Source organism: Diabrotica virgifera, chromosome 7 (assembly GCF_917563875.1).
Source record: "Diabrotica virgifera virgifera chromosome 7, PGI_DIABVI_V3a".
Lineage (NCBI taxonomy): Eukaryota > Metazoa > Arthropoda > Insecta > Coleoptera > Chrysomelidae > Diabrotica > Diabrotica virgifera.
The window spans coordinates 89624612-89649993 of NC_065449.1; the positions used below are offsets into that span (position 1 = coordinate 89624612).

At 31.9% G+C, this 25382-nt stretch overlaps 1 protein-coding gene across 1 annotated transcript in view; it reads left to right on the forward strand.

Annotated features, from left to right (window-relative positions):
• The window catches only part of LOC126888088 (alpha-tocopherol transfer protein-like), a 104191-nt gene that overhangs the window by 70689 nt on the left and 8120 nt on the right, over positions 1 to 25382 (forward strand). The window contains exons 5-6 of the mRNA XM_050656110.1: positions 965 to 1075; positions 17381 to 17483. Coding sequence (XP_050512067.1) covers positions 965 to 1075; positions 17381 to 17483 — 214 coding nt within the window. The remainder of the gene's footprint in view (positions 1 to 964; positions 1076 to 17380; positions 17484 to 25382) is intronic.

Sequence of the window (25382 nt, forward strand, 5' to 3'; positions counted from 1 at the left end):
CCGAAGAAGTTGATAGCATTTAAAATTTATGCTCCAAAAATTTTTCAAAATTTATACTCCGAATTTTTTCAAAAAAATGTTATTGTTTTTTCTTCAGAATAACTTCAATATTTTTTATGATATCAGGTTTATCTAAAATCCGTTTAAAAGGTAGTTTCAGGGGGTATAAAATAGTATTAACTTAATCTTTTATGTTCCTTATTTTTTTTTAAGATAAAAGGTTAACGGGCCCCGGTTACATGGTTCTCGCAGTAAAATTTATGTTATAAACGTTATTACAGTTATTTTTTATCCTACAAAAATAATAAAAAAAATAATTAAAATATTTTCTAAACAAAAAACTAAAATTTTTCATTCTATCATTTTTGACGTATATTGATTAGGTCATTTTGGAGTTATTATCAAAAGAAAATTAAATTTACGAAAATTTGAAAGTTATTTTTTAAATTTTATTTTTTTTTTCAAAAATGTGATTTTTAATCCGATCAAAATTTTTGAGGTTATTACTTATGCTAAAATAAAGATAGTCTTATGGGGCCTATTATACATTTTTAATTGAGTTGAAATAGAGTATGTTTAATTTTTCACTTTTTCCTAAAAAATTTTAAAGGGTTCTCTTATTTACATCATAGCTTGCTTAGCTTTGATGCTATCAACTACATCTGGAACTCACTTGATAAGTATTCTTCAGTAATTTGACAAGGGTTTTGTAAGTATATTTTATTAAATGCATCGTTTTCCCGTTAAAACTTGAATACTTAGATTTGAGTACTAGCCGAAAAAAATAAACCTTATGGAGTGATTTTTGTTTTTTTTTTCTCTTTTGATTTCTCAGTTCTCTTTCAAGATCTCCTCTCTTGACGAAAAACAAACTGTTCCGTAAAGTTTTGTTTTTAATTTTAATATAATTCTAAGTATAAATGGTAAGGTATGGAATTATTAATACATAACATTAATTTTTTAGAATGTATGGGCCAACAGACTTAACGAAATGCACTTAGTTAATGTACCTACGTATATGGACAGACTAATAGCTTTGTCAAGGACATTGTTAAGTAAAAAATTACGAGAGCGGGTAAGTTAAAGTGATGAAAATATAACGAAACTTTTTACAGGTTATACTTAAATACAAGGATGCTATATCCAGGTTGACACTATGTTTTATCGATTCGATTCAAGTTTAATTATTTTAGTATAATTCTTATTGTTCTTCTTCTTCTTCTTCTTCTTCTTCTTCTTCTTGTTCTTATTATTCTTCTTCTTTTTCTTCTTCTTCTTCTTCTTCTTCTTCTTTTTCTTCTTCTTTGAGTCATCATAATCATACATCTCCAAGTGGAGCAAAGGGCACCTTGCGGTGTTTCAAGTAGCATGAGGAATGATGGTGAGGTTGCTAGTCCCACGCATCATCTGTTGAGTTCCGTCCAATTTTGTTTACTAGTTTTCTCCATTCTCTTCTGTTTTTTGCTATCTTTTTTGCATCGTTCCATGTTAAATTATTTTCTTTGAGTTCTTCCTCTATTGTTCTTTTCCACGTATAAGATGGTCTACCCATTCTCCTTTTGCCTTGAGCATTGTAATGTAGAGCTTGTCTAGCAATATTTGTTGCTGGTTTTCGTAAGGTGTGTCCTATCCACTTCCATTTCCGTTTTTTTATTGTATGTTCTATCCTTTCTTCATTTGTTATTCTCCACAATTCGTCATTAGTAATTTTGTTTGGCCAAAATATTCTCAGTATAATACGTAGGCACCTGTTAATGAAGGATTGTATTTTCTGAAAGAATTTGTTATGGTGTTTCCATGTTTCTGCTCCATATAACAGGACAGACTTTACATTAGTTTCAAATAATCGTAGCTTTGTTCTTCTGCTGATGTTTGTCGAGGCCCATATCTTGCGCAAAGAGTTGAAAGCGTTTTATGCGAAGCTGATTCTTCGTGTTATGTCCTTTTCTGTGCCTCCTGTTGTGTTTAGCATGCTGCCCAAATAACAGAAATCTTTTACTTCTTCTATTTGTTTCCCTTCCAAATATATATTGTTTCCGTTCGTTTTCCCATTTGATAGTATTTTCGTTTTTTTGGGATTTACTTTTAAGCCGGTTGTTTTTGCTATGTTGTTCAATCTGGTGATTTTGTTTTGCATGTGTTGTCTGTTTGATGTTATGAGACATATGTCGTCAGCGAACTCTAGATCCTCTAGTTTTGTAAATGGTGACCATTGTATACCTCTTTTTTTTATCTTCAGTTTGTTTCATTATCCAATCTATGACTATTATAAACAATGTTGATGCTTATTTGTTGGGACCTTCATGTTCAACTCTGGCAAAACATTCGTCGTAGAAAAGCCTTATTACTCTTATATATTTGTCTAGTACTCCATAGAGTTTTAAGATCCTCCACGTCATATTACGATTTATTGAATCAAACGCTTTTTCGAAGTCTACAAAGTTGATATAAACTTCCTTATTCATTTCCGCTGATTATTCCAGGATGACTCTTAGGGTATTTATATGGTCAATACAGGAACTGTTCGGTCTGAATCCTATTTGGTTAATTCTTAATTTTTCATTTATCGGATCTTTAATTCTCTCCAATATTATTCTGGCCATTATTTTGGTAGCTACAGTGAGAAGAGTGATTGGTCTCCAGTTTTCGCATAGTGTGAGATTTCCTTTCTTTGGTAGCTTTATTATAACTCCTTCACCCCAATCTTTTGGTATCTTTTCCTCGATCCAAATTTTTTTAAATAGTAAGTAGTACATATCCACTGAGAAGTTTAAGTGTGATTTTATCAGTTCTGCGGGAATTCCATCAACACCAGCCGCTTTGTCGTTTTTTAAAAGGTTTATAGCATACCTTATTTCGTCCTTCGTAAATTCGTCGTTTCTTATGATTAATGTTTCGTTTCTCTCTGTTTCTTCCATCTCTAATTGTGTCCATCTTTGGGCAATTTCTTTTTGAGTTGTGAGTGTTTCTCCTTCTTTCCCCATTAGTTTCGTTCTTTGCTGGCTCTTGCCCCCTTTAATTTCTTTGGTTATTGAGTAAACTGTCCTTGTGTCATGTATTATCGCTGCTTCCTCTGCTTTTTCTGCCATTTGTTCCATATACAGCCTTTTATCTGTTCTGGCTTGTTTTTTAACTTCTTTATTTTTTTCTGTGTATTTTTCCTGAATTTCTTTTTGTTTTATCGGGTTTGTTGTTTTGATCAATTCAGTTTTGATTGCTCTTCTTTCCTTGATTTTTGTTTTAGTGTCCAGCGTTATCCATGGTTGATCAGCTTTCTCCTTGCACCCTAATATCTCTTTCCCTGCTTCCATGTACGCGTTTTTATATATTTCCCATATACCTTCAATGCTAGATTTTCCTACTTGTTCCAAGTTCCCCACATGCCTCTCCAACGTTTGTTGGTATTTGTTTGTTATGCTAGAGTCTCTTAATTTATTTGTATTGAATTTTCTCTATTTTTTGTTTGATTTATAATTAGCCTTGAGGCTAACTTTTATTTTTGCTCTCAATAATTCGTGGTCTGATGCACAGTCGGCTACTCTCATTGCTCTCACGTCTTGTAAGGAATTTTTCCACTTCTTTTCAATAAGAATGTGGTCAATTTGGTTCTTAAATTTTCCTCCTGGTGACGTCCATGTTGTTTTATGGATATCTTTATGTTGGAATAATGTTCCCCCAATCATCATATCGTTTGTCGAGCAAAGTTCTATTAATCTCGTGCCATTGTCATTCCTTTCTCCCATGCCATGAATCCCCATTACATGTTCCTTTCCATTATTATTAGATCCTACTTTGGCGTTCCAATCCCCCAAAACGATTTTTATATCCCGTTTATATGTTTTTTGTATTTTTGCTAGCAACATATACATCTGGTAGTAGAACTCTTCCTTTGTTTCATCTTCTTGTTGATTTGTTGGAGCATACACATTAATTATTATTAAGTTTCTAAATTTGCTTTGAAATCTTCCCCATATAATTCTCTCAGAGACATTCTCCCACTCCACCAATGCTTGGGCCGATGCTTTATTTAACATTAATGCCACCCCTTTTTCTTTGTCTGAGTTTACATCTTTGCCAGAATAGATTCTCATTTGAGTACTTTGCCCAAATAGGCGTGGGCAGACTTCCTTGACAATTTGCCGATACTGTTCTCGATCTTGCGCAACGTGTAACAATTCATTTGCTGATAAGCCAGTCATGAATATTTCTTCCTACAAATTCCTATTGTTCCCTCAATCTTTCTGTTTAGTATTAACTGCAGTTTTCAATATCTGCTACCTACCATTATATGCCACAGATATACAAGTTATCTCTCTTTTATCATCTTCGTCAAGTAACCTTCGTCTTAACCCATTCTGGTTAAGACTTAGGCTGAATTGAATTGAATCTATGATATTTTGAGCACTCTGTGATAGGGATGGGAAAAACCTACCGGTTATAACCTAAAACCGATTTTTCTACTTCGTAATAACCGGTTTTACCGGTTGTTTTTTAGGCACGGTTATAACCCTTTTTTTAAAAACCAGAAAATTTACCTCTGGACAAAATATGTAATTCATTCAGACAAAAAATGAAGAGATTTCTATCTATTTTCGATGCCAATCAGATATTATAAAATTCTAAGTATGTAATTATTCCAAACAATCATAATTCAAATTTTAACAAATAAAGAACGGAACCAAAGGGCCACATCGTGAAACAATTAAGTTTATTATTGTTTGGAAATAGGTATTTAGATCATAATATTTACGTAAAACATAAAACTGTAATAATTGATCTCGTTGAAATATATAGCCCAACAATCACCGAGTATAATTTTTTATACTCGAGTGCTTGAGACTCTTGTATGTTATGATTATAGGTTTGTTCCAACCCGTCACATTACCGTTCCTGAATGGTTACGAGGATCCACAGTAACGAAAAATGTGTTACTGCGCATACTCGTAACCATTCAAGAACGGTAATGTGACAGGTTGGAACAAACCAAATGAATACTGTTACGATGGTCAATAGTTTACAATTAATCCATTATATTACGAAAGGAAGTTATTTAACTAAAACTACATTCAATCTTTATTATAGTTAACAAACTAAGTTATCAATCGAAGTAGCGCAGAAAACGACAATAAATATCGCCTCCGTACCACCAGATTGACAACAGGTGGAATACTTTCATTGGTTATACCTTCTGAGACTTTCAAAATTTATAAATCATACAGGGTGCCGAGGAAATTAAGATGAGAGAATTTTAAATAATTCACAACTCATCTACTCAGCGTGGTAAAGCTCCAACAAGAAAGATTCCTTAATACTCAAACAAAAGAGTAAACGAATTAAAAATGTATAAACATTCTCAATTTCTTTGCAAAATGAAAATGCAGCAGCTGCATAATACTCTGGTTAAAGCGGAGAGTGCAGGAAGAGTCTATACCGGTTTCGGAGATCTTTTTCCCCTTATCAGTAAACCCATATCCTCTTCTCTCCGCCTTAACCATTTACCATAGCTTGGGCCTTCCCGAATTGCAAAGAAAGAAATATCACGGATGAACTAGGGCCATCTACCGAAAAACAAACTAAGTTATCAATCGAAGTAGCGCAGAAAACGACAATAAATATCGCCTCCGTACCACCAGATTGACAACAGGTGGAATACTTTCTTTTGTTATACCTCCTGAGACTTTCAAAATTTATAAATCATACAGGGTGCCGAGGAAATTAAGATGAGAGACTTTTAAATAATTCACAACTCATCTACTCAGCGTGGTAAAGCTCCAACAAGAAAGATACCTTAATACTCAAACAAAAGAGTAAACGACTTAGAAATGTATAAACATTCTCAATTTCCTGTTGGAGCTTTACCACGCTGAGTAGATGAGTTGTGAATTATTTAAAATTCTCTCATCTTAATTTCCTCGGCACCCTGTATGATTTATAAATTTTGAAAGTCTCAGGAGGTGTAACCAAAGAAAGTATTTCACCTGTTGTCAATCTCGTGTTACGGAGGCGATATTTATTGTCGTTTTCTGCGCTACTTCGATTGATAACTTAGTTTGTTTTTCGGTAGATGGCCCTAGTTCATCCGTGACATTTCTTTCTTTGCAATTCGGGAAGGCCCAAGCTATGGTAAATGGTTAAGGCGGAGAGAAGAGGATATGGGTTTACTGATAAGGGGAAAAAAGATCTCCGAAACCGGTATAGACTCTTCCTGCACTCTCCGCTTTAACCAGAGTATTATGCAGCTGCTGCATTTTCGTTTTGCAAAGAAATTGAGAATGTGTATACATTTTTTCTTTTTTATAGTTGTTTATTGAATGAATTGACAAGCTCTCCCCAGCCCCTGATGCCTATGCAACCCACTATATTCTAAGGTGCAAAGTGGTGTGCATAGTCAACTCACAACATCTCCCCTCTTAAGTTCTAAATACAAATATAATTGCTTAATAATTAATTACCATATAAATATTTAATAAATGTAATATATTTATGTTTATACTTTCTAACCTAATCAAACTTATTGTTATTATTGACAATAATATTTCAAATATTTTGGTTTTTTTTAACCATCCTACCACTTCTCGTTACATATTGATCACCTCCAATATGTTCTCTTTCCTCAACCAAATCTGGTTCTACCTGATCATTTTTTAACTCAGATTTGTCGTGTCCTTCCTTATCTATGGTTAGCTGTTCTTGGTTTTGAACAGTTGGAGAGCCCCCTTTAGATAAGGAGTCCTCCAGCAATTCATCAAAGAGTGAATCTGATACAAAATTATTTTTCGTAAATTTGCGTAAATACTTTCGGTTCCTACTGTAACATTTACCATTCCTATCAATCCTAACTACATATGATCTTGGTCTCTTTTTATCAACATCGAGTATTGCCCCAGGTTCCCAGTTCCTTGAGTTTAATTGCACCATAACCTTATCATTAGGTGATAGCAATGGTAAATGCTTAGCCGTCTTATTGAAATATTTTTCACTTTTCATCTTTTGAAGGCATGTTCTACATTCTCTACATCAAATTTTGGCTGCAGCTGTGCATCACTTACAGTGACAAAACCTTTTAACCTACGGCCAAATAGCAGCTCTGCAGGAGATGGTATACAATGACTTATAGGTGTATTACGAATTTCTAATAAAACAACATACATATCTTTTTGATCAAACAAAATTTTTTTAAACATCTTTTTGTAGGTTTGCACATATCTTTCAATAAACCCATTTGATTGTGGGTATCTAGGTGAACTAGTTTTGTGAATAATTTCCCATTCCTTAAAAAACTTTTGAATGTACCCATTGGTGAACTGAGGACCACCATCCGAAAAGATAACATCTGGCCTGCCATGTCTTGCAAAAATTGCTCTAAGATTATGAATAACAATTTCATTGGTGGTGTTATCATGCAAACAACTTACCTCTGGGTACTTTGAAAAACTATCGACAAGTAACAAATACTGTTTGTTACCAAAATAAAAAAAATTAACAGCAACTATTTCCCATGGTCTTTTTGCAATTTATTTGGGTATTAACATTTTATCGTATTGGAATTTTGATGAGTTAAACAAGCTGGACAATTCTTTATCAGATCTGTTATTTCTTTATTAATAAATGGCCAAAATACATGGTCTCTTGCTCTTAAAATAGTTTTTTCAATTCCTCAATGGTTGTAATGTAACCTGTCCGATATCTCCCTACGCATAATTTTGGGAATTATGATTTGTTCTCCTCTAAACAGTACCCCTTTCATTTCTGATATTTGGTTTTTAAAATTCCAATATGGTTTTATCATTTCATGAAGTTTATGCTTTTCTAATGGCCATCCTGATTTAACCAGTTTTGATAACTCTCTTAATTCCAAATCCTGTTCTGATTCAATATGTACTTTTTCAAATTTATTTGGACTTATCTCATAGTAATCGATTAAATCTACTTGTGAATGCATATCTTGCTCTACAATTTCAAAATTAGTATCATCACCACCTGAGCGCGATCAGCTCACCTGAAGGCATCAGCCAGGTATAACTGTGATCCTGGTTTATATTTGACAGTAAAATCATAATTTTGTAAATTAATCCTTAATCTTTGTAATCTCAGAGGGCATTGATTGAGTGGCTTTCTAAATATGGCCTCCAAAGGTAGATGATCATTCTCCACAATAAACTCTTTACCATACAAATATTGATGAAAACGTTGACACCCAAAAACAATTGTCAAACATTCCTTTTCAATATGTGCATAATTTTGTTGAGTAGGTGTGAGAGATTTTGATGCATATGCTACTGGACCTCCATTCTGTAAAAGGACTGCTCCTAAATCGTCCTTTGAACTGTCCACTGATAATACAATTGGTTTATTTCTGTTATAGTAGTGTAACACTGGAGTATGTACTAATAATTCTTTTAATGTTTCAAAATCCTGTTGATGAACTTCCAGCCAATCAAAATGAACATTCTTTTTCATCAACTTTCTAAGATTACCTGTTAAATTTGACAGATTTGAAATAAATTTTCCTAAGTAAGTTAGCATTCCCAGAAAACGACTAAGTTCTTTGACATTTTTTGGTGTAGGCATTTGCTTAATGGCTTCAACTTTACTATCATCAATTGCTATACCATGTTTAGATAACACATGACCAACATATTTTACTTCAGTTACATGAAACTTACAATTATTTTTATTAAACCTTACCCCTTTTTCCTTTGCTCTTGTTAAAACTTGTCGTAAAATTATGTCATGTTCTTGCCTAGACCTGGCATAGACTAAATTTCATCAATATAAATTTTAATTCCATCTATGCCCTCAAATATCTCACTAAACGTTCTATAAAATACCTCTGGGGCCACTTTTACCCCATAAGGAAGTCTTAAAAATCTGTATCTTCCATAAGTTGTCCCAAAAGTCGTTAAAAATGAAGCATTTTCTGTTAAAATTATAGACCAGAACCCTTTATTCACATCTAAAATTGAAAAACATTCAGACCCCGCCAGATCACTTCTTATCTCCTCAAATGTAGGTAACTCAAACTGGGCCCTCATTAAAGCATTATTTAAATTTTGTGGATCCAAACAAATTCTAATTCCATTAGCTTTTTTCACCAAAACTATAGGAGTCACAAACTCTGTTGGGTCAGTAACTTTACAATAATATTCTGATTGATTATTTTATCTAAGTCACTCTTAAGTTGCTCCATTAGTATAAATGGTACCTTTCTGCAAGGTACTATAGCTGGTGTATAATTATCCCTTAACTTAAATTCACAAGGAACATTATTTATTTTCCCAATCCCTGTAAATAACTCACCGTATACATCCAAAATCCCTGCAGTAGTTATTTCATTTATGTTACACCTCTGAATTAAATTTAAAACTTGAATACTCTTAATACCTAATATTGGAGCTGATTTATTATTGGTTTTCACAATTACAAAATTCAGAACATAGGTTTTATTATTATTTTCAACTTCTAGATCACAAGAGTCCACCATAACTAACTTTTGACCACCATAATTACTAATACCAATAGTTACCTTTTTTAGACCAACATGTATGTTTAATCAATTAAAAATATTTTCGGGAATTACATTTACCTAAGCCCCTGTATCTAATTTAAATTTCACCATTTTATTACATCCTGCTAGTTTTAACACTTCAAACCAGTTTTCACACAACATATTGATTTCTACAGCCCCCAATACAAATTCATTATCTTTCCCTTGCCTACTACTACAAGCTTCATTAGACATTTCATTACTGTTATATTCTATAGCATTAACATTATTTTTATAAAAACAAAATGTATTAAAATGGTTATACTTATAGCAATTTGTAGATTGTTTTCCCATTGCAGGATAGGCATTAAAAACATGTGACCTTCCACATCTGCCACATTTTGCTGTGGAACCTCTTGCTACGTTCTGGTTTCCTCTCTGATAATTTGTGTTTTGTTGATTATTAAGTTGTTGTTTATCTTGACTTCTGTTTAAGTTTCTTTTTCTCACATCACTTACCTCTAAAGTGTTTGTTTCGTCCATTAACTGGCGGACGTATTCCTCTGTTTGTTCCGCTGCTTTACATATTTCAATTGTTTTTGCTAGTGATAGATTGGTTTCTCGAAGTAACCTGTCTTTTGTTTTCTTGTCTCTAATTCCTATGACTATTCTATCTTTAATTAGTCTGTCTTTTAATGCACCGAAATCACAACCTGAAGCTAGTCTTCTTAAATCACCTAAAAAAGAATCAAAACTCTCACCTGGTTCCTGCTTTCTTCGATTGAATCTATGTGACTCTACTGATAAATTAGTCTGTGGAACAAATTCTTCCTCAAATTTTTCTATCATTACCTCATAATTCTGTTTTTCTGCTTCTGTTAAATTCAAGCTCAATTCAAAATGGTCAAGACATCTTCTCCAATGCAATGAAGAAAAACTGCTGCCTGAATCTGCTGAGATTTTTCCTTACATCCGGTTGCTATACTATACAGTTCAAATTAATTTTTAAATTTCTTCCAATATACTGCCATATGTATCTCCACTTACAGACATGGCCTTGGGTTGTTTTAGCATCTCCATTTTTATTTCCTTTTACTACTTAGGATTTTATAGAAATTGTTATTTTGTACCTCTACCTGGGTTTGTAGGTTCAATTCTTTAGATTATAACTGCGCCATGTTACTTAGGGATGGCGGTTTTTGACAAAACACCGGTTTTCGGTTATACCGGTTTTTTCCGCTTACGGTTTAACCTGGCGGTTATAACCGGCCAAAAAAAAAACGGTTTTTGGAAAAACCGGTTTTCGGTTTTTTTAATCCAATAGGTTACAAAGTTACATTTATATAAATACACTTTAGTTTGCGATACTCCATTCGACTCGATATCAGTATGATCAAAATTAGTAATATCGAAAGAACATGTATTACTTTTAACACGTTTGTATATTTGTAGAATAGGTATATTTAATACTTCCTGTATGAGTGTATCGTTTTGAAAACGTAGCGAAATTCTTGGAGATTCGTATTCGTAATCAGTAATTCGATATTCATAGTCAGAGCATTATTTTTGGTAATCAGAAACAGTCATTTAACCACGTTCAATGTCAAGAGTTAAGTGTGAAAAATAGATGATGTTTGATGATGCTAATTCAACCAGATCAATTTTGATGTAAATATTATGATTACAAATACCTTTTCAAGGAAATATTATAATAAAACTTAATAATTGTTTCTCGCTGATGTGAGATTGCACTTTCAGTTTGCTTCTGTATTTTATAAAATAAAATAAAATTTGAATTATGGTTTTGTTTGGAATAATTACTTGAGAATAATAATTATGATTGGGATCCGAAATAATACCTAACCTAATCCTAATCACCGTAAAAACCTAATAACCGGTTTTTTACTTTAAAAAGAAAAAACCGGTTATAACCGGGACAAAAAAACAACCGGTAAAACCGGTTATTGCGAAGTAAAAAAACCGGTTTTAGGTTTAAACCGGTAGGTTTCTCCTATCCCTGCATGTTACGATGGTCAATAGTTTATAATTAATCCATTATATTACGAAAGGATGTTATTTAACTAAAACTACGTTCAATCTTTATTATAATTGTATATTGAATGAATTGACAAGCTCTCCCCAGCCCCTGATGCCTATGCAACCCACTATATTCTAGGTGCAAAGTGGTGTGCATAGTCAACTCACAACAAATACCGAAATACGTCTAGCAATTTACATAAACAATACATAATTCTTGGTATTATACAAACGAATTAAAAATACTACCGCCTTTTCAAAAACCATAAATCAAAAATAAATTGATTTCTGTATTTCGCATGATCTTTGTAGTAATAATATTAGCATTGAGACATTGAGAACAAAGCGTCCCTTATATCAAATTCTTCTTTGAAACCGAAATCTTTGTTTCCCATTGTTTCTTCCAATTTCTGTTTAATAAAATTAAGAATAATTACATAACTATATAGAGTCCTTACATGATGACTTTATTTTTTTAGTGAGTGAGATAAATGTAGACTCTAACTATACTAACTCTAACCAACTACAAATAATTTGTGGCATTATTCCAGTTTCGTATATGTACATGTAGTTTTAAACGTTTAGTTCAGTCGGGTTAGGCAGTGTGATACTCAACCTGCAACCCGCGGGCCGCATGCGGCCCTCTAGCGTTTTTTAGGCAGCCCGAATACTAACTAAAGGGCCCTGTGATCAAATTATTTGTCAAATTTCACGTGTTTTTTCTAATTATTTGATAGTGTGCCGATGTGTTTAAGGCGTGTTTGGGAGTGAGGCAGACAATTTAATGACTTTAAAAAGACTAAGTTTTCACTCTAATGGCATATAAAACAACATAATGCTATTCTACACCCCACCAGAATTAAAAAATTACCATGAGCCATTTTTAACGATTTTAATTTTAAATATTATATTGAAATTTTTAAGAACTCTGATTAAAAAGCAAGGTATTAAAAGTTAATGAACAAATACTCATTTTACAAATAATCAATACTTATTTACTACATTGCAACGACCCATTTAGTAATCACAAGAAAAATGCACGTCCGGATTAACAAAAAAAAAATAATAATTGTGAGTTTGAAACAACACCCTGTATATTAAAATTTTCAAAATACGTCTGCACGTTTAAAAAGAGCATAAAAACTAAATTTAATTGCTCGCTTCATTTTTTTGCGCAGGCAATTTAATGACATTAATTTTAAAATAATGTTTTCGAAATTTTTGTTTTGAAAGTATGAGTTCCTAAAAATTTCGACATAATTTCAAAATTAAAGTCATTGAATTGTGTGTGCCAAAAATGGGAGCTCCATTAAAGCTCTTTTCAAATGTGCAAACGGGTTTGGAAAAATTTCAATATACAAAATGTTGTTTCAAAGTCAAGGTCACAAATGATTTATAATTTTGTTTAATCCAGACTTGGCTTTTTCTTGTGATTAGTAGTTGGGTGGTTTGGGTTCTAAATGTGACATATCTGTACAAAATATCAAAAAAATATACAAGGTGGTTCTATAGTTATGGGTCCAGAAAGAAATGGGCAAAATCGATAAAACACCCTGTAACTCGGTTATAAAGTCGGTGGATCAATAAATTTAGTATGTCTAAAACCGCCTCATTTACCTCTATTCACCATTCAAGTATTTCCATTTCCCAATGAAACACCCTGTATACAACTTCATCTTGATTGCGGCCCGCAAGCTGTGGCAATAGCAGCTACTATGTGGCCCAGGAAAGAAAAAGGTCGATTATCGCTGGGTTAGAGGTTAGAGGTAGTTAACAGGCCTGACCTTGCTTTACGAGCTGCCCCAAATTTTATTTGTCTAATCTTTAGAGGGGTCAGTAGTAGTATAAATTTAAAATCTGGACTAAATTCCGCCGTTGCGTTAGCCGCCGCCATCTTGATTTTAAACGAGAACAGTTTTTGCTCAATATCTCCTCCATTTTCAACTTTTAGACAAAAAGTATAGGAACTAAAATGGTTGAAAATGTGATTTTCTATAATTTCTTTTATTACAATTTTTTCGTGCGGTCGATATTTTCCGAGTCATGGCGAAAAACAGTGACAGTTAGAGCATAAATTATTGAAGTATCTCGTTTATTATTAGTTTTACGACAAAAATGTATCTATACGAAAAAAGAGAGAATTAAATTTTACATAATATTGATTTCTTTCATTTTTTTGCTAAAATTAATATTTAAGGTAGTACGTATGCGGTAAAAGCGCGAACGTAAGACCCGTATGGTTTTACAGCAATTGTTTTTGTTTAATATTTTGGTCATTTTCAACTTTTTCACAAAAAGTGTAAGGACTGAAACTGTTGCAATTGAGATTTCCTACTTTCCTAATTTTTCGAGAGAACCAGCGGAGGATCTACGGGGAGGAATGGAAAATTCCCCCAACAGGGTCCAAAATTTAACAAAAAATTGTTGAGATATAAAAAACGTATTAGTGACATGAAACTTAAAATATCGACAGACAAATTCAACCAACAAACCCGCGCTAGTGAATAAACTTAAGTGAACTTAAAAGTTATTATTAAGTTTGTTCTAGCAAACAGTCAAACTAGTCAGAAACCCTCAGCAAACAGTTGGTCAGTGAGAAAACATAATACAGTCACAAGTGTTATCCTCTCTACTCGCGCTGGTCGACTATTCGCTGATGGTTTCAAACCGTTTAAAACTGATGCTAGAACAAACCTAATATGTCTTTTATGTATTTTATGTAGTTTGGTTGGTGTTTCATTGGAAGTTTCAAAAATTGTAAAAATATAATTCTCTTTATGTCTTTATGTACAATTATCTTGTAAAGTTTAATAAATAAGACAATTCAATAATTATGCTTCCCCTCTACTTCTACTATTTCCCCCTTAATTCGGAACATATTGATCGCCTAAAAACATTGTGGAAAAGAAATTGTAGGAAATAGCATTTCCAACAATTTTAGTCGAAACTACTATTACTATTTTTGTCAAAAAGTTGAAAATGGCGGAGATGTTAAGCAACAACGGATCTCCTTTAAAATCAATAGCTCGGCTAACGCAACGGCGTCGCGATTCAGTCGCGATTTTAAATTTGCACTACTATTGACCTCCTCTAAAGGACAGAATTATAAAAGTTGGGACAGCTCAGAAACAAGATTCAGTTCAAAAATTATTCTCCCCCCTCCCCTTTTTACTATTTTCCCGCTTAATTCGGAAAATATCAACCGCACGAAAAAAAATTGTTAAAAAGAAATTATAGGAAATCATATGTGGAACAATTTTAGATGTGGCCATTTTTGTCTAAAAGTTGAAAATGGCGTAGATATTGAACAAAAACAATTGTTATAAAATCAATCAGGTCTTACGCTCGCGCCTTTACCGCATACGTACTACCTTAAATATTGATTTTACCAAAAAACGAAAGAGATCAAAATTATATAAAATTTATTTCTCTTTATTTTTGTAGACATAGGTACATTTTTGTTGTAAAACTAATATTAAACGAGATAATTTAATATGCTCTAATTGGCACTATTTTACGCCATAACTCGGAAAATATCAACCACACGAAAAAGATTGTAATAAAACAAATTATATAAAATCACATTCTCAACAATTTTAATTTGTATAATTTTTGTGGAAAAGTTGAAAATGACAGAGATATTGAACAAAAACCGTTCTCGTTTAAAATCAAGATGGCGGCTAACGCAACGGCGGAATTCATCGAGATTTTAAATTTACACTACTATTGACCCCCCCCCCCAAAAGGTTAGAAAAATAAAATTTGAGGCAGCTCGTAATGCAAGGTCAAAAAATGCTATCCCGACTATGGGTTAGTTTGTTAGTTCTGTGACAATATCATCATATAAGTTTCAGTCAGTGTGATGGTATTTGGCCAGGGCCTATAGTTTTCCCATTTTTGATTTTGTTTCACATAATATATGATACTTATTAGTAGGTATAATTTCATGTTATTATAAATCATTAAATATACTCATTTTTAAACACCAAATACTTTTAGACAAGTCTTCACGTTCTCTCTCCATCTATTTTGTAGAAATTTTATAATAATAATAATAATAATAGTCTCCCGTCTAATCTAGGGCCAACGGTATACAAGGAAGGTAACAGGGCCAGTGCTACGCTTCAACCGCCTATTATTACCCCTGGTTTTACCCAACGTACTCATTTTATTCAGGCTGAGTCGACCTGGGGCCTATAGACATTTTAAAAATATCTAGTTGTTCTTGCCGGCGCGGCGGTAGGATTTGAACTCCGGACCACCGGCATGCGAGGCAAGCACACTACCACCTGCGCTACGCCGCCCGGTGGAATGTAGAAATTTTAACATGTGCAAATTCATATGAGCGGATTTATACGCTATATAGGGTGAGGCAGATAACTGGCCTATTAGAAATATCTCGAGAACTAAAGGTAACAGAATCATGAAAATTGGAATGAAGGGGTTTTGAGGAATGATCTATTAAATGAAAATATTTTCATCTCTTTGCAACTTCCGGTTACACCGGAAGTTGCTTATAACTTGGTTTTTTTAAATGGGACACCCTGTATATTTTTACATTTTTGAATTCTCCTCAATATCTTTATTCTTAAAGTATGAGATTTTGTAATACTATACAGGGTATTTTAAAAGATATTTACGTTTTTTTATTAATTTCGTAGCAATATTCACCCCCTGTAGAATTGTAACAGTTTGACATTAAAAACTCTGCTTACGTTCAAGTGATTTCTAATATAGTCTATTATTGTTAAGAATTATTAGTATAGCTTATTTTGAAATTTTAGTATACAGGGTTGATCGAAACTCGGAATGAATATTTTCTGAGTTTTCTTAAAAAGAACACCCTGTATTTTAGTATTGCAATGAAATGGTATTTGATAGTACTTTTTTATTTTATAAGTATTCCCTATACCTAACTGCTTTAATTTGTGAGTTATTGGTGATTAAATCTAAACATTAATTGCAAAAAAAATACGTAAAATTTTATTAGGTTGGCCGTGAAAATATTCAATTACAATAAATTTTTAAGAAATAAATACATATTAATCCAGACTGACCCCTAAAATTACCAATAATGGTTTCGCTATCAAAATACCTACGTAGTTAAGAATGTTGGTGCGACTAACAATTAAGCACAAATTAAAGCAGTTAGTTATAGGGAATGCTTAAGAAATAAAAAAGTACCATAAAATATCATTTCATTACAATACTAAAATACAGGGTGTTCCATTTAATAAAACTCAGAAAATACTCATTCCGAGTTTCCACCAACCCTGTATACTAAAATTAAAAATTTAGCTATACTAATGATTCTTAACAATAGTAGACCATATTAAAAATCATCTGAATGTAAGTAGAGTTTTAATTGCCAAACTACTACAATTCTACAGGGTGTGAACATTGCTACCAAATTAATAAAAAAACGTAATTATCTTTTAAAATACCCTGTATAACATTACAAATCCTCATATTTTAAGAAAGAAGGCATCGAAAAGAATCCAAAAATGTAAAAATATACAGGGTGTCCCATTTAAAAAAACGAAGTTATAAGCAACTTCCGGTATAACCGGAAGTTGCAAAGAGATGAAAATATTTTCATTTAATAGATCATTCTTCAAAACCCCTGTATTCCAATTTTCATGATTCTGTTGCCTTTAGTTCTCGAGATATTTCTAATAGGCCAGTTATCTGCCTCACCCTGTATATAAGACTTTTGCGAAAGGTCTAAGAGTATTTATAAAATTGTCCTTCTATTTATTGTGCTATAAACAATAGGTACACTGCAAGCACCACTCAATGCATTATTAAATTTTCATAAAATTTTATAGGATGCAGTTATAATGGCATATTTTTTAGATTTATGTTCACGAAAGCTTGGACGATATGTTTAAAGCTGTCCCTCAAGAGCTTTTACCCAGTGATTATGGAGGAAAAGCTCCATCAATGGATGAACTTAAAAGTAAGTTTAAATTAATTTTGATAAAATACAGTGTAGGCCAAACAAAGAAAGTCCACCTCGATATTTGGCAGTACTTATTGGATTTTAAGGAAATGAAGAAACAGGTCGATTTTTTATCTAAGGGGGAGTAATTTTTTACGATACATACATCTGTCATTTGTCAAACCCCTCCTTTCCACTTTCCCCACCACTTATTTTTTTAATAGGGAATAGAGGTCGTGTGCTAGCTCATTTGAAAGGTTATTCAATTTTCTATTCAGTAATATTAACATTGACATAATTTCTCTAATCTTGGTAAAAATTAAGACATTTTTGGCCTCGCATTGCAAAAAAATGGTATTCTTGTTCTCATGATCATTTTTCAGTGCGTCACAGTTTTTCGATTTCTCTCTAATGCATTAAGTTAGATGAGACGGAAAAAGAGGTAGCTTCGTGATTAAACACAAAAATAATGCAGCATTACAATGGTTATATACATAAGATGTCTATTACTAACCTACGTTTGATTCGTTGATATTTAGAATGCGCGTTTTTTCTAGCCAATCAAATACTCGTATTACGAACATTTGACGAAAACTTCGTCCATTTTGGCCATTTTTTAGAAGTGTCAAAGAGTCAAGTGACGGTTATTATTCAGGTCAGTATTTTGTGTACCTGTCATTTTGAAATTCGAATTCGACTTCCCTTGTGTTTCACAACGTTTTTGTGCATTATTTTGTGTTTTGGTTTAGAATTTAGTTCGTTAAAAGTTAGTCATTGGCGTGAGGAGACTAGAGACATTCGAGATGTACCGAAGAGTGCTAAAAATCTCATGAGTAGATAGAATAGCCAACGTGGAGGTAATGAGACTTACGCATAGGGAACGAGAAGAACTAACAAATAAGAAGAAAACTGAGATATATGGGACATGTGATGAGAGATGTATATCTAATACTCCAGGTCATTATGCAAAAAAAGATCCATAGTAAGGAGACGTAACTCATGGCTGAAGAACCTTAGGAACTGGTTTGGATGTAATAACAATGAATTATTTAGAGCCGCGGTTTCAGAAATAAAGATCTCTCTGATGATTGCCAACTTTTGAAGCGGAGACAGCACCTAGAGAAGAAGATAATAACACAGTTTATGGATAGTTTTGTGTCATTTTTTAATGTTTCCATATGTATAAATTTAATCAACAATATTGTTTACTTTTTAATTTTATTCCCCATTATAAAAAAATACCTACATGTTATCATATTGTGTAAAAATCAAATCTACTAAATTACTAATTAGTTTAATTCCACAAGCTTTTCACCTATGGCGAAGTACGATTCTGGCATCTGTCAGATTCGTCAATAATTACATGAAATAAGTCTCGACACACCCAATACAGTATGTGACCTCATAATTAATGACGCACTGAGAAATGATCATGAGAACAAGAATATGCATTTTTATTTTATTGACATAATTATTTATACAGGGTGTCCAAGAAAAATTATTTTGAATTGAAATAATTGACACAAAGAGAAGAATGTATGTAATTTATTTAACTTAAAATACATTCTACATCTGACAGAATACAGAAAAAAAAATGTTTTTTGATAAATAAACATTGTTTGTTGCTTAAATTCAATATTCAACCTACCAAGAGGCAGTTGGGTGGCAGGTTGAACATTGAAATTAAGCCAAAAGCAATATTTATATTTATCAAATTATTTTTTTTCTGTTTTGTGACAGCAGTAGAATGTATTTTGAATTAATTAATTTACATACATTCTTCTTTTTGTGTCAATTAATTTAATTCAAAATAATTTTTCTTGGACACCCTGTATAAATAATTATGTCAATGTTAATATTACTCAATAGAGAAGTGAATAACATTTCACTTCACTAAAATGAGCTAGCACACGACCCCTATTCCCTATTTAAAAATAAGGGGTTGTTGGATTTTTATTATTTTTAAATTATTTACCAACCTACCAAGGCAGCCAGTCCAACACGATTTTGTATTCATTGTTGCTTTTCTATCGCGATATGAAAGAGCTTAATACTGCAAAAACTAGCCTTGTAGTTTTTGAAAAAGGCGAAAGAAGTGAGTTGCTACTCAGCCACGGTTAAGAGAGTTTGCCGGTGTTAACAGCCTAGATTGTAAGACTTTTTGTATATAGACTTGTACGCAGTGTGGGTGATAAATGCAGTCGAGGGCCCTCTGACCAGATGAAGGATTGAATCGGAAAATAGACCTCTTTGCGCCCTCGTTTATCTATAATTTTATTCCTTTTACTTTTTTGCTCAAGTTTAAGTTTTTTTATTGACCCGGTAGCAAAGCGCCTTTATAAAAACATAGAATCAGCCCCTATGGTATGATATGAATATCAAAGATCGCACAGGGGTGAGGGAAGTGGAAGGGAGGGGGTTGACAAATGACAGATGTATGTATCGTAAAAATGTGTCCCCCTTAGATCAAAAATCAACCTGTTTCTTCATTTCCTTAAAATCTAATAAATACTGCCATATGTCTAGGTGGACTGTTTTCTTTGGCCCACACTGTATATTTGAAGCAGTCAAACGTCACGTTTCATTTATCATATATACTAACCAGCAATAAAGTTAAATATAAATCACTTCTCGTCTTCTTCTTCTTAAAATAAATCAGGTAAAATAAATATGCTGTCTTATCTCGGGAACTTGTTAGTAGATTATTTGTACCAAAACATAATATTCTTTCATTAAACTCTAATCAGTTTTAACGACGTTCTACACCTTCGTTCCGGGGTATGCCTCTCAGAGGAAAAAGGGGGAAACTTATATGCAAGCGAAAGTTGGTAACAATGCATTTATAGCAGAATACTCAAATCATATGTTTCAGTATTGAATACTTTATAATAATAAATTATAATAAATTACGGAAATTACGGAATAAATTACGGAATTAATTATAATAAATAAATTAAAAATAAATGGTACGGTAAACAATACTCATTTTTTAATATGTTATTCCTTACAAAAAAACCTTTCATTTAAGCACAAATAATTAAAAATCGTAAATTTGGGTCAAAAGTTATTAACTTTTTAAGAATTCCCATAAGAGCCCATGTTAAAACTTAACTTTGACCCTTAATAGTAATTAAACGGCACGGTAAAACAATTTTTAAAAAATCAAGTCTTAGTTTTTTTAAGTAAACTATAACATACTAAAATTTCATGAAAATCCTTAATTCTTTGCCGAAGGTGTAGAACGTCGTTAAGAAGTCATGTGCTTTTAACCAAAGTTGGCAGCTTTTTTAAAAAAGATTTATCATTAATTTCTCCTGTCTCAATACTTGTTATCGGCGCATACCTAGTATACCTAAATACTATTTTTTATATCATCAAATTATCCGTAACACACTACTAAAAAGCTTTTTCGTAATGAGGCATTGCCCATTTATAATTTGGAATATTTGTTTTTGGTTCTTGATTAAAAGTGTATATTTAGGTAGGTACTAACTTATTTATATTTTATACTTAAAACTTTTATTTTTTGTGTTATTCCATATTCGTTTTAAATATTATTTTATAGACAAAATGTTTTTCTCATACATATACTCAATACAGCGTCTCAATGAGACAATAGCGCCTCACTCTCTCTTAGAAGAAAATTACCTACGGTATCAAAACGATTGACCTGTGGTGGGAAGCTTTCCGTATTATCGAGTTCTAGGTGACATCGTATGTTGGAGCATCTCTCAAAAATTTTCATATACATCTGGACGTCAAGAGTAGTGCAGATTTTTGCATGGTTTTATAAATATGTTCACTCAGACCCAGCTATTTTATGTTTTCTAGAAAATTATTTTTTATTTGCTTCCGGTAAATTTGTTGCGCTTGCTGTACTCCAAGATATTTTTTAGACTCCAACATAAATACAAGTAAAGAAGAAATGAGATGAATCAAGATGTACACAAATAAAAAAAAATGTTCACAAAAAAGAGCAATCAGAAAATCTTTAAGAAAAATATAATAACGAAAAAATCCAACAAACGATACAGTCAAATAAAAGCTTGAAGTTAGCGAGGGGTGAGACTTTGTGACTTTCATGCTCAAAATACTAGAACTTTTTAATTTATTAAGAGAAAATTCAGTACCGTCTAAATTTAATAAGGCTGTATTTATTATCCCTGAAACTGCACACAGGGGTCTGAAAACCCCAGGCGCATGAGTAGACAGCCAGCTAGAGGAATTTTATTTTCCTCATGGATAAAAATCATGTTCCATTTCTTTCAAAAAACGTTCCCAGTAATATTTTTTTTTCTTACGAGTGAATGTGTTTCATTTCGTATTGTCTTATAATTATCGTATGCCTCTTGTGTTTCAGTTTACATGTATTTTATGTAAGGTTTTTTCTTTTCTTTACATGTTTCCTTCACTTCTGTACAAAATCATGGAGCCCTTCGTCTTAGAGCAATTTAATTTTATAAATGTTTCTTCATTGAAAAAAGCATTGGTTGAAAGTGACAACTTCCTTGGCTGAGGATAACATATTAGACTTAATGTTTCCCAGCTTTCTTCTAATCGATCACTTTCTGTAATATAATATGCCTACATGTTTCTAATTCTTTCGGTTATTCTTTTTTGGAATAGGTATCTATTTGGAGATAAAATTGATATAGAACACTATCGACTCATTTACCCCAGGCTGTGGGTGAAAAAACGTGATATAATTCAGAAATTTTTGAAACCTATTAGGTGTTGCAAAGGACGATGCCAGGAATAACTTATACTAAAATGTAACCAAATGTAAATGTAAATTTACAATTTTTAAAGATTTTTAATTTTGCAGCTTAGGATATTCATTTTAGAGAAAAACTTTTAAATAGAAAATTGTAGTAAATTAAAAAACCTACAATTTGATCGATGGTAAGTTTAATTTCGTTTATAGGTTATTGTAAAACAGCCTGCGAAAGGTCCAAAATGGCCGTTTTTTGCAATTGTCTTATTTATTGTAAAAATAACTTTTATATATTTTTTAAGGTTTTAAAATGAAGATCATTCAACACTAAATATAAAAAAAATTGTAGTGCCCGATTGGTGAACTTGTTTAGATATTATAATTTGTTTATCCCAAGAGGTCAAATGTCCAAGGCTATAACTTTTTGAAAAAAAATCGTAGAGTTAATCCAAGATCCGCTCTCCTTCTAAAGACTTATGTTTTCATATTCTGATGTAAATATATGCGTATAACATTTTTCAACCTACTATTTCGGGTTTGAAAATAAGGGGGCAAATTTCGTTATAAACATTTAGAACTGAAGCCGCCCCTGTACATCCTATGAGTTTTTAACTTGCAGGTTAGTGTTTCTGAAGACAAAATAAAGATTAAAAATTAAATAAAAATTTTTACGACCAACTGAAGTCGAGATAATTGTCTTTGTTTCTTAAATCGTAGTGACTTTATTTATAACAATTAAGAAATTATTTCACAGTCATTGACTAAAGAAAGACTTATATTATCTTAAAATAAAAATTATTTTAACCGAAAATTATATTTATTTATTAAAAATAATTTTTAAAATGTAATGGAGATTTATTTTTCGTTACGACTATGATTTATTGGGTCGGTTACCCTCAGCAACGTCTAGCAACTTATAATACATTGTATCACGGTTTTTGCTTTAAATTTTAAAGCACCGATTGGATTGACATGAAATTTCGCAAACACATAGATAACATGTTTAAGAATAAAAATGATTATGAGCCTCTGTGTGCTTTTGTCCTGGGGGTGAGTTTCACCCCTTATGAGGGGTGAAAAAATATATGTTCAAAATAAGTTCGGAAATGGATAAAACGTCTTTTCGTTATACGCACTTTTCGTTCTATAGCATTTTTTCACCAAGTTAATACCTTTCGAGTTATTGTGAGTAAATACCTTAATTTTTCAACAAAAAAAAACACGTTTTTAGGCGGTTTTTGACAAATAACTAAAAAAATAAGTGTTCTATTGAAAAAAATGGGTTTTAACAAAAATATAGAAAATTAAAAATTGAAAAAAATGATGTATGCATGAAATATCTAGAGCCAGTATAAACAAAGTTCTAGCTAATGAAAAATAGGTTCATATCTGTCAAATTTCAAAGTGAATTATTTCAACGTGAAATAATCAAAAAATTATGCACTTTTTGGAGAAAAATCATTTTTAAAGTATTTAAAAAAATATGTATATCTGTTTTTAAAAAATGTTTATAGCATCAAAAGTAAGCAAGTAACTCTGAAAATAAAGTTGATCACTTTTTTTTTGGTCAAAAAACTCGAAAGTCAACCCCCAATTAGCATCTTAAATCAAATTAATCATTACCGCTTCACAACTTACTTTGCTCATGTATTATTTATATGATCTGTAAGTATCATCGGTTCAAAGGGCTTATTTAAAAAAAATTGGTTTTAAAGTAAATCTGTTTTAATTTTTAATTTAAGAAAAAATGTTTTTTTCTAAATAACTTAAAATTTATTAATGTGGCCAAAAATCACAAAGAATAAAAAAAATAATTTTTGCTGTTACGAATATTTTGTTTTTTTTTGCTTTTTTTGGAAGTCAAAAATTTGTTAAGATGTGGCTGTTCTAAATTTGCATACACTCGTGATTATTGACTAGTTCAAGTCCTTTTAACTAATGCCCCTTCAAAAATAAGCACTTTAAACCGATGAAACTTACAGACATAAACGAAATATACACTAGTAACACAACATTGAAGTAAAATTGATTAAATTCATTTTTGATGCTAATTAGGGGGTGACTTTCCCGAGTTTTTTGACAAAAAAAAAAGAGATCAACTTTATTTTCAGCGTAACTTGCTTACTTTTGATGCTATAAACTTTTTTTTAAAACAGATATACATATTTTTTAAACACTTTAAAAAAGTTGTAATAATTTTTCTCCAAAAACTGCATGTTATTTCACGTTGAAATAATTCACTTTGAAATTTGACGGATATGAACCTCTCTTTCATTAGCTAGAACTTTGTTTTTACTGGGTCTAGAGATTTCACGCGTACACCGTTTTTTTCAATTTTTAATTTGCTGTATTTTTGATAAAACTCTTTTTTCAATAAAATACTTACTTTTTGAGTCATTTGTCAAAAACCGCCCAAAAACGTGTCTTTTTTGTTGTTGAAAAATGAAGGTATTTACTCGAAAATAAATCAAAAGGTATTAACTTGGTGAAAAAATGCTATAGTACAAAAAGTGCTGAGAGTTATACGTTTTATCCATTTCCTAACTTATTAGAACATATATTTTTTCACCCCTTATAATGGGTGAAACTCACCCCTAGGAGAAAAGCACACAGAAGCCCAATATCATTTTTATTCTTTAACATATTATCTATGTGTTTGCCAAATTTCATGTCAATCCAAGTGGTGCTTTAAGATTTAAAGCAAAAACCGTGATTCAATGTATTATAAGTTGCTAGCCGTTGCTAAGGGCAACCGACACAATAAATCACAGTCGAAACGAAAAATAAATCTCCACTACATTTTAAAAATAATTTTTAATAAATAAATGTAACTTTCGGTCAAAATAACTTTTATTTTAATAATATCAGTCTCTCTTTAGTCAAATGACTTAGTCAAATAACTGTGAAATAATTTCTTAATTGTTATAAATAAAGTCACTGAGAATTAAGAAAACAAAAACAATTATCTCGGCTTCAGTTGGTCGTAGAATATTTTTATTTAGTTTTGAATCTTTATTTTGGCTTCAGCAACAATAATCTGCAAGTTAGAAACTTATAGGATGTAGGGGCGGCTTCAGTTCTAAATGTTTGTAACGAAATTTGCCCCCTTATTTTCAAACCCGAAATAAGAGGTTGAAAAATGTTATACGCATTTATTTACATCAGAATATGAAAACATAAGTTTCTAGAAGAAGAGTGGATCT